Source organism: Charadrius vociferus, unplaced genomic scaffold, assembly GCF_000708025.1.
Source record: "Charadrius vociferus isolate BGI_N301 unplaced genomic scaffold, ASM70802v2 scaffold1183, whole genome shotgun sequence".
NCBI lineage: Eukaryota > Metazoa > Chordata > Aves > Charadriiformes > Charadriidae > Charadrius > Charadrius vociferus.
The window spans coordinates 29,365-39,687 of record NW_009647468.1 but is presented as its reverse complement, the minus strand read 5'-3'; the positions used below and the strand labels follow the sequence as shown (position 1 = coordinate 39,687).

The 10,323-nt window shown below is 44.0% G+C and overlaps 1 protein-coding gene across 1 annotated transcript in view; it reads left to right on the top strand.

Moving 5' to 3' along the window:
• Positions 1–9,281, top strand: part of LOC104282599 (nuclear cap-binding protein subunit 1-like) — a gene marked incomplete at its 5' end in the record, with an annotated part of 66,775 nt that extends 57,494 nt beyond the window's left edge. The window contains 3 exons of the mRNA XM_009880704.1: positions 7,603–7,746; positions 8,128–8,241; positions 9,168–9,281. Of these exons, the coding sequence (XP_009879006.1) occupies positions 7,603–7,746; positions 8,128–8,241; positions 9,168–9,281 (372 nt within the window). The remainder of the gene's footprint in view (positions 1–7,602; positions 7,747–8,127; positions 8,242–9,167) is intronic.
• Positions 9,282–10,323: the final 1,042 nt, after the last annotated feature.

Below are 10,323 nucleotides of genomic sequence, written 5' to 3'. Positions count from 1 at the left end.
CATTGACAATTTACTATCTACCAGGACCCCCAGATCCTTCTCCTCAGAACTACTTCCCAGCAGGTCCACCCCTAACCTATACTGGTGCCTAGCATTCTTCCACCCCAGGTGCAGGACCCTGCACTTGTTTATGTTGAAATTCTCTCTTCCTTTCATGAAAAGTTGTTCATGTGTTACACAACATTGCCCCCAACCCCCAGTCTGCATTACACCACTATTACAAATGGATGCCACATTCTGAGGAAGTTTACAGCCAGCCAATTGACCCTACAGTTTGAGGGACTGGTCATCACATCCAACCAGAGCAGTTTTATGTGAATGTCTTACTAAGGAAAGTTTGCCATTAGACCAAAAAATAGCAAGTCTTGAATTACCCAGTCAGGATTTGTTAATAGGTAGGATTAAACTAATTTATTCTACCTGCTATCCTAGCCCAAAGGAGTCACTGAGAGAAGGCATAATCCTCTTTCTCAGCAATACCCAGCCCAGAAAACAGTGTGAACTGAGGCTAACTTAGTCATCAAGGCAAAATCACAGAAATGGACTCAGTCAGACTTTTAGTAGGTGTTTGTGGAAGCAGAAAAAATCTCACAGGCTGACACTTCAAGGCCCCTCTTTGGTATCATTCCTGATAGGAGAGCACAATAAAAACAGGACAGAAATTTCACAGGGAAGCTAATGCTATCCACCAGAGACAAAGTGCTATTGAACTGAAGGAGCCATAGCATAAGCATCACACCAGCATGGTTTGAAATTTGCAGCCAAAGGTGACTCAGAGAAATAAAGCAACAAGTGGGATTCAATCATTTATTCTCAGCAGACCACAGGGTTAAAAACAGAGCTTCGGGTTTCTGTGTTAGACCTCATGCTCCTTATTTATTCTCATGAGCTGCAAGAGACTGACCAGGGCTGAGCAGAACTGGCACGTAACTACAGATGATTTAGCAGTGCTTGCACAGCATCAAGGCTTTCTCTTTTTTCTTCCCACTCTGCCCCCTGCCAGTGAGTAGGCTGGGGATGGGCAAGAATATTGGTTTGGGACACACTTACCCAAATTGTCCAAAGGGATATTCCATACCATATAACGTAGTGCTCAGCACTAAAAACTAGGATAGAGGAAGAAGGGAGTGGCAGAGGAGATTGTCTTCTAAACTGGCTGTATCTTGGAGACTGGCTGGGTATCAGTCTGCTTGTGGGAGGTGGTGAGTGATTGCCTTTGCATCACTTGGGGTTTTTCTCCTCTCTTTTATTCACCTATTAAACCATCTTTACCTCAGCCCAGGAGTTTTCTCACTTTTGCTCTCCCCTGTCCCACTCGGGGGTGGGGGGCCATTGAGTGAGTGACTGTGTGAATGCTTGGCTGCTGGATGGGGTCAACCCACAACAGTCTTTTTTGGTGCACAATGTGCGGCTCAAGGGGTTCAAGATAACAACAGATTGGATGAGAGTGTGCTAGACTGAATTTATAGTGGTTATAGCTGTTTAGCTGTTACTTGGTTGGTGACCTGCTGCACCACCTAGACATACACAAGTCTATGGGGCCAGATGGGTTACACCCAAGGGGGCTGAAGGAGTTGGCAGATGTGCTCACTAGACCACTCAATAATTTATCAGCAGTCCTGGATAACTGGGGAGGTCCCAATGGACTGCAGATTAGCAGATGTGACGCCCATCTACAAGAAGGGCCGTAAGGAGCATCCAGGGAACTACAGACCTGTCAGTCTGACCTCGGTGCCAGGGAAGGTTATGGAGCAGATCATCTCGAGTGCCATTACATACTATTTACAGGACAACCAGATGATCAGGCCCAGTCAACATGGGCTCATGAAGGGCAGGTCCTGCTTGATGAACCTGATCTCCTTCTATGACAAGGTGACCTGCTTGGTAGAGAAGGGAAAGGCTATGGATGTTATTTACCTAGACCTCAGTAAAGCCTTCGATACTGTTTCCCACAGCATTCTCATGAAAAAGCTGGCTACCCAAGGCTTGGACAGGTGCACACTCTGCTGGATCAAACACTGGCGGGATGGCCAGGCCCAGAGAGTGGTGGTGAATGGAGTTAAATCCAGTTGGTGGCCAGTCACAAGTGATGTTCCACAGGGCTCGGTGTTGGGGCCACTCCTGTTTAATATCTTTATTAATGATCTTGACGAGGAGATTGAGAGCACCCTCAATAAGTTTGCAGACAACACCAAGTTAAGGTGGGAGTGTTGATCTGCTTGAGGGTAGGAAGGCTCTTCAGAGGGACCTGGATAGGTTGGATCAATGGGCTGAGGCCAATAGTATGAGCTTCAACAAGGCCAAGTGCTGGGTCCTGCAACATTACAGGCTTGGGGAAGAGTGGCTGGAAAGCTGCCTGGTGGAGAAGGACCTGGCTGTGTTGATTGACAGCTGGCTGAACATGAGCCAGCAGTGTGCCCACGTGGCCAAGAAGGCCAAGAGCATCCTGGCCTGGATCAGGAATAGTGTAGCCAGCAGGGCTAGAGAAGTGATTGTCTCCCTGTACTCAGCACTGGTGAGGCCGCACCTCAAGTACTGTGTTCAATTTTGGGTGCTGCAGTACAAGAAGGACATTGAGGTGCTGGATCATGTCCAGAAGAAGGGCAACGAAGCTGGTGAGGGGTCTGGAGAACAAGTCTTACAAGGAGCAGCTGAGGGACTTGGGGTTGTTTTGTCTGAAGAAAAGGAGGCTGAGGTGAGACCTTATCGCTCTCTACAAGTACCTGAAAAGAGGTTGTAGAGAAGTGGGCGTTGGTCTCTTCTCACAAGTTACAACCGATAGGATAAGAGGAAATGGCGTCAAGTTGCGCCAGGGGAGGTTTAGGTTAGACATTAGGAAAATCTACACTGAAAGGGTTCTCAAAGATTGGAACAGGCTGCCCAGGGAAGTGGTTGAATCACCATCCTTGGATGTATTTAAAAGCCCTCTAGGTATGGCGCTCAGGGACATGGTTTAGAAGTGGGCCTAGTAGAGTTAGATAACGGTTGGACTTGATGATCTTAAAGGTCTTTTCCAGCCATAACGCTTCTATGATTCTATGATTGGCAGGCGGTTACTTGCTGATCACAATGTTGACTTATTTGCTCTTGATGCTGATTTATTTCATCTCACACCTTCTCCATTGCTTGCTCTCTTTTTTATGGTACATCAAATTCCAAGGCATGTTAATGGCTGCTTTTGGCTTTTGCTGTTGCTGTGTTATCATTTTGTTTTGTTTTGCCTGGGAGAGCTATGATAAAAGCACTGGCCTTGACCCTAATCTGACATTTAGCCCATGCACTGCTGTCACCTCCATACTATGAGAACAACCATCTCGTGGACACAATCAGCAATTACAACTTCCTCCTCTTCTCTGGGACATACACTGGGATAGACCTTTCCAGCCTTGTTGCAATGGCCACTCAGTTTCTTGAATATCCCTACATAATTGGAATGTTTATATCAGTGTGTGCTGTGATCTTGATTTTGATTTTTGCATTGATTGTTCATATGAGTAACAATAGTGACCCTACAGACCCATGCTGCTGCCACCACCATCCCATACCTGCTGCTGCCACATCTTACTCTGAATCCAGCAAACCGAGTGGAGAACTTGGTAGAACCTCCAGTGGTCAACCAGTTGAGTATGAAATAAAGGAATGTGCCCTGCAGCATTCGATTCTTGAGTGTCAAGGTGTAAGAGAGAATTTGGGCAGGTGCCTAGAGCAGTTGTAACCTCTGATAGCCCTCTGGGAGTTTATGCCAGAACAGGTGCAGAATCCTGTTGAAGTGGCAGAATACTTAAAGAAAGGATGCCTTGTCTATACCAAAGAGACACAAATTCTAGCACTGTGCTGGGGCCTGGCATACGTTTACCAAGCCTCTGTCCAGCACCCTCAAAGGGACTAGAGGGTCTCTGGATCAAACAGACACTGTGGCTAAGCCAGAGACCCAACCCTCGACTATAATAGTCACTCCTGTAGTCAAGAAGAAACAATGGAAGCGGAAGTCAGCTCAGTTAGAAAGGCAGGAAGAAGCTCCTCATAAGAGGGAGCAGGAAGAAGACTCAGAAGAGGCAGCGTTTTCTGTAGCAGAGCAGCCACAAGAACAGGAGGGCAAGAGATAGAAACCACCCAGTCCTTGTCTCTAAGTGAGCTGCAAGATATGTGGAAAGATTGCAGCCATCAGCCAGGCAAGTGAATCATCACCTGGTTGCTCTGATGCTGGGATAGTGGGGCCCACATTCAGGAACTGGAGGGTAAGGAAGCCTGACAGCTGGAGATACCTCTCTAGGGACAGTCCCCTGTCCCTGTCAACAAAGGGATTGGAAAAGGGGTAACAATCTGCAGCCTTTGGAAGTGACTCCTGTTGAGCATGAAGGCGAGTTATCCCCTCAAGGAAGATCTTGTAAACTACCTAGGCAAATGAACCACCACTGAGGGAGGTATCCAGAATCTGATGGAATTAGTGATGATGGAAGTGATCTACAGCAACCTGGACAACAACCATGCCTCCAAAGATCTGGATGAAGTCCAGTGCACGTGATCCATGTGGTGGAGGTTAGTATGGAGCACATTGATATTGTACTCCAGCACCCTGGCAATAATGGACCAGACAGACGTGGAGGCACCAACTGTGGATATACTGACCCGCCAGCTCTGGTGATTCAAAGAGAAACTTTCTTCTGCCCTGACCCCTACAGCTCGACATCTCAGCTATCAAGGAGATGGAGTCAGTCTTTCTCTGCTCAAGGGGAAGGGAACTGCAGGCACACTGTGTGCTACCCTGTGGTTCTATCTGTGCAACTGTCGCAGATGGAAATATTTGACACGGTTATGATTTAACAGCAATTCAAAATTTATTAGGGATTTAAGGTAGATCAAGAGGTTGAATTTTAGCAACACTTAATCATTAACCAGTTTAGAGGTTTGCAAAGTGATTTAACAAAATAATTGAACAGTGACTTAATTACAGATTCGAAGATGGCAAGATTCACGCTAACTTACTATAAGGTATCCCAAATCAATACATATACATATGGGCAAAAGCACAGATCTCAAATTAATACATATACACATAAACAAAGCATATAAGTGCACACACAGAGAGGTCTCTGATTGCTGGAATCAGGAATTTCTTAATAGCGGGGGACTCTAACAAACTGACAGGTACCACTTTTAACTCATATGCATGCATGGACAAATGGAAGAACATCCACATCCATAAATTTAATATGTATATCACAAACATATAGGTGGAGAGGTGGATGGAAGAGAGGCTACCCTATAGTCAAAATCTCCCTTTCACAAGTTTAGGGTAAATACTCACAATACATCGGCATTTCTTAACGGGTGGTAGTTGAGGCTCGAGAGGGATTCTCTCACCCTGGCCTTCTAGTCGTCAAGGTGTCAGCCTGAGCTGAGTCCCAACTCAGGGGGGGACACTGGTCACAGCCCACTGCAATCCAGAAGAGCTCAAAGGGTCTTTATTAGAATCGCTACTTATAGGATCCGAGATAATTGACTTTCATCATGTACTTTTCCACTCTGGCCCAGCTTGGACAATGGAATATTCCGGTACTTTCCACTGGTTGTGCAAGCCCAGAACTTGCTAGTTCTTGGGGTCCTGGTATCCCCCCCCTCTGTGTCCATGATCCATATGTTGTCAGGAGTGATCGATTATAGTTATCTTCAAACGGTAGGGGTTTGAAGGTTTGGTCCATGGGGACCAGGCACACTATTGTGTTCTGGTTTGTTGCTCTCCACCTTTTCTTTCTTTCATGTTAGACCGTTATGTTACGTTCTGGTCCATTGTATTATTATGTGGCCCAGGTGGGGAGGAAATCACGCCAAGTACTGAGTGGCCTAAAGGAGGGGTAGGGGGGTTGCAGCACCACAGCAACCACAGGAAGGACATGAGGAAATGGGACAGTGCACCTACCTTGAACCTAGAAGTCCGTGTATGTGTACTGCAAGGAAAAACAATGGCCAAAAAGTGTCCATCCAGGAAGATTATTGCTTTGGTTGCTGTTAAGACATAACAGAGTGGCTGATATTATTTCTCATTCTGATGAAGGGACTTCTGGTTTGCAATTACAGGAGTCAGGTAATGAATGCTGTGAAAAGGAATAGAGGGGCCCTGCCTTTGGCCAGGCAGAGGAAAGGGACAATCAGGGTTACTGGACTATGTGGTTCTGATGGCCTGGTATATCAGACCCACAGAAGTATAAGGCTTTGGTAGACACTGGTGCACAGCATACCTTAATGCCATCAGGCTACAAGGTATAAGGTGGCGGAAACCATCTGGATTTCTGGAGTGATGGGGGGATCCCAACAGTTGTCTGTGCTGGATGCTGAGATGAGCCTGACAGAGAATGAGTGGCAGAAGCATCCAATAGTGACCATCCCAGAGGCTCCATGCATTCTTGGCATAGATTAACTCAGGAGAGGGTACTTCAAGGTCCCAAGAGGGTAGCAGTGGGCCTTTGGTGTATCCACAGTGGATATAGAGAAGATTAAACAGCTGTCTACCTAGCCTGGCCTCTCAGAGGATCCTTTTGTTGTGGGGTTGCTGAGGGTCGAAGAAGAGCAGGTGCCAATTGCTACCATGACAGTGCACCAATGGCAATATCGCACCAACCAAGACTCCCTGTTTCCCATCCAGGACCTGTTTCATTGACTTGAGAGCCAAGGACTGATCAGCAACACTCACTCACCCTTTAATACTCCCAAATGGCCCCTGTGAAAGTCTGACAGAGGGTGGAGGCTGACAGTGGCCTGAACAAAGTCACACCACTGCTGAGTGCTGCCATACCAGACATGTTAGAACTCCAATATGAACTGGAGTCAAAGACAGCCAAGTGGTATGCCACACTTGATATCGCCAATGCATTTTTCTCACAAGTCTTTAAACCTGTGTGGTGGGTTGACCCCAGCTAGCAGCCAAGCACCACACAACTGTTCACTCACTTTCCCCTGCAATGAGATGGGGGAGAGAATAAGAGCAAAAGCAAGAAAAAATGGGTTGAGATAAAGACAGTTTAATAAGTGAAGGAAAGAGGACAAAAACAAGTGATACAAAGGCAGTCACCCACTACCTCCCACCAGCAGACAAATGCCCACAACATTTAAAACAACACTTTCTCCCCAACATTTATCCAAGGCTCAATTTCACTCCTTCATTCCTGACTCCTCTACCTCCTCCCCCTCAGCTTTGCAGGAGGGATGGGGAATCATAGAATTGTTTTGGTTGGAAGAAACCTTTAAGATCGTCAAGTCCAACTGTTAACCTAACACTGCCAAGTTACCACTAAACCATCTCACTCAGCACCACATCTACACCTCTTTTAAATATCTCTAGGGATGGTGACTCAACCACTTCCCTGGGAAGCCTGTTCCAATGCTTGACAACCCTTCTCATTCTCCTTCCTTCCAAATTTCCTTCTTGAATTGTATTTATAAAGTAAGCTGCCCTCAACGTACAGCACTTGAAAGGCTACAGAGCGGCTTCAGTTGTGCTGCAGACTTTGGTCAATCAGGAGGCCTATTTATCATTCCAATGATACTAGCAGAACCCACAGGTAGTCACATCTCTGGTTAGTTGTGTTTTGTTTTTACTTACAGCGAGAAAGTGATGAAGATGATGACGACAATGACCGAAGTAGTGATAGGGAAGATGGACCTCTAGAAGAGCAAATAGAACGCTTGCAGGAGAGAGTAGAATCAGCCCAGAGTGAACAGAAAAATCTCTTCCTTGTTATATTCCAGGTAATGATGGGTGATGTCTTTGCAGCATCATTTGTATCTTAATCATTTTCTTGAGATGAGTACGTAGGAAGGGTTAGATGGGCTTATTCTGGATAAGAATCAAAGAACTGCCTAACTCCCCTAAACAAGAATTGTTTCAGCATCAAGAGCCTGAGAAAATGAGTTCTTTTGATAGCATGCAATTTCCTAAACAAACAAAAGGTATTTTAAATATAAGTAGTTACTCTACTTAGTGTCTCCTAAGTGAAATATTCATTCTGACATTGCCATTCAAAGCTTCTGTCTGTCAAATGTCCCATGGATTCTCTCATCTGAGGCTAGTAACCTATTTTCATCTGAAAAGATTTGCTGAACCAACATTCTATTTGTGTTCTTCTGCAGCGTTTCATTATGTTGTTAACTGAACACTTAGTGCGCTGTGAAACTGGTGGGATTGATGTATTTACACCTTGGTACAAAAGCTGTATAGAGAGGTTGCAGCAAATCTTCCTACAGGTAAGTTTCACTTCTTGGTTTGGAAGGCTTTGGGCAGCTGCTGGAAAGAAAAGCTTACGTGATTTGAGAGCTGAGCTTGGTCACTTATTTTTACCAGTTCCATTAGAACAGACATAGTCACCAGTCATCACAGTCTTTTTCGGGGATTAGTGTGAGTTTTGGCTGTGTCTGTCTCTGGTTTTGACCCCATATTTGCTACAGACTTGCTAAATGACTGGAGGGTGAGCTCCTTGAATTCTTTCTTGCACTGTGAATATAGTGCAAAACAATATTGAGATGTGGTTGTAAATGTAGCTGATTTTTTTTAACCACATGTTATAGTAAGGGTAGATTCTTGAGAGAACAAGTATACCAAAATAAGTGCCTAACAAGTGGGTGAAAATGTTTTAAATTTATGCATCTGATTATAATGAATAGCTATTTAAAAATATAGTTTGGAACTATTGGCTCTATATTAAATCTGGCAACAGATGTAAAAAGCCAGTTAAGTAGCTGCCTGAAAACAACAGCCATAGTAATAGAAAATTATTTGTGTTTACATGAACATAAATTGTGTTAGAGGATGGGAAGCTGCGTAGGATTAATGGCATAATTCCCCCTATGGATTAGTCTCTACCCTAATCATAAAAATGACTTAATGCTAAAGCAAATGTCTTGAGTCCTAGCATATCTGTGCAGTTGCCTCTACACACTAGTCAGAATCAGGATTAGAACTGAGTAGCTTACAGGGAACCCAGTACTTCTCAAAACAGGATTTCAATGTACGCTCCATTCTTGCAGTCAACAGTGATTAATGTGTTGTGGAAATTATATGTGCTTGTTAGTTGTGGTGAAAAAATCTGATCTGTGATACAATATGTCAACTCTTCTGCCTGTTGTATGTGAAGATGAATGAAAACAACAAAGGTTTATCTTTTTATCTGCAGCATCACCAGATAATTCAGCAGTACATGGTGACCCTGGAGAACCTCCTGTTTACAGCTGAACTGGACCATCACATACTGACTGTATTTCAGCAATTTTGTGCTCTGCAGGCCTGAGGATTTTCATGTGTTGTTTTATCTGCAAGACTCAAAACCATTTTTCTTTAATGAGAGAAGCTCACCATGGGGAAAGAGGAAAGTCTAATTCAGAACAGCTTTCATGTGTTCCTATATAAAGCAATGCAGTACTCTAATAGTAACTGGTTTAGCATCATAAGTCTTATTAGCTATGACTGATAGAGGATTGGTGTGGAATAATGTATGTACTCTTTTAATTTGTCCTTTAATTTGGTTTGAATCTTTACTTTATGATAGCATTTTTACTTCTTGCCTCTGTCAATATGACAATAACAAATTGGTCAAAAAATTACAGAATTGGTTACCTCTGACTGTTTGTTAAAGTAAATAAATTGCAGAAATATGAAACAGGATGTGTGGAAGTGGCAGAAATGCACCTCTTCAGTGAGCAGTTTGATAAGATCTTGGTAATATGGCACAAGAAAAATGACTTAACACTGGGCATGTGAAACACAGCTTTCAAAATAGTCTAGAGCATGTGGGTTTGTCTATCAAACTAACTAGATTATCACAGTTTGAAAGAACATGGTTGACAAACAATTGAAATATGTTTTTTAAATGTACTGTCTGGTGTAGTATTACAGTAGATGCAAACAGCCAGTAGAGAGATTTCATGAACAGTTTTTGAAGACTGATTCTTTTCCTGGTGTGTCTGAAAAAAGCATGAATATCCCCAATGCTGGTCCTAGCTGGTAAATAATTGAGACCAATCAGAGGCAATGTGTCCTGAATGGGGCAGAGTTTCCACTTATATATTACAAAGTACATAAACTTTGGACACCTTGCACACACATTACGGAGGGTGTTTATCCTGTTATTTTGTTTTAGCTTGTAACTCCTTGGGCAGCTGAGCTTCCACTGTATTGGACCTATGGGTCAGCAATGATGCTAAAACCTTTTTTAATGTTGATTGTGGATAAACCAAGTGCCCATCTCCTGTAATTCAGTAACAACTGCTCCATGTCAGTTGAATCTGCTTGCTTTTTAATCTCTAAAATGTGAAGGCAATGTCTAGCTCCCA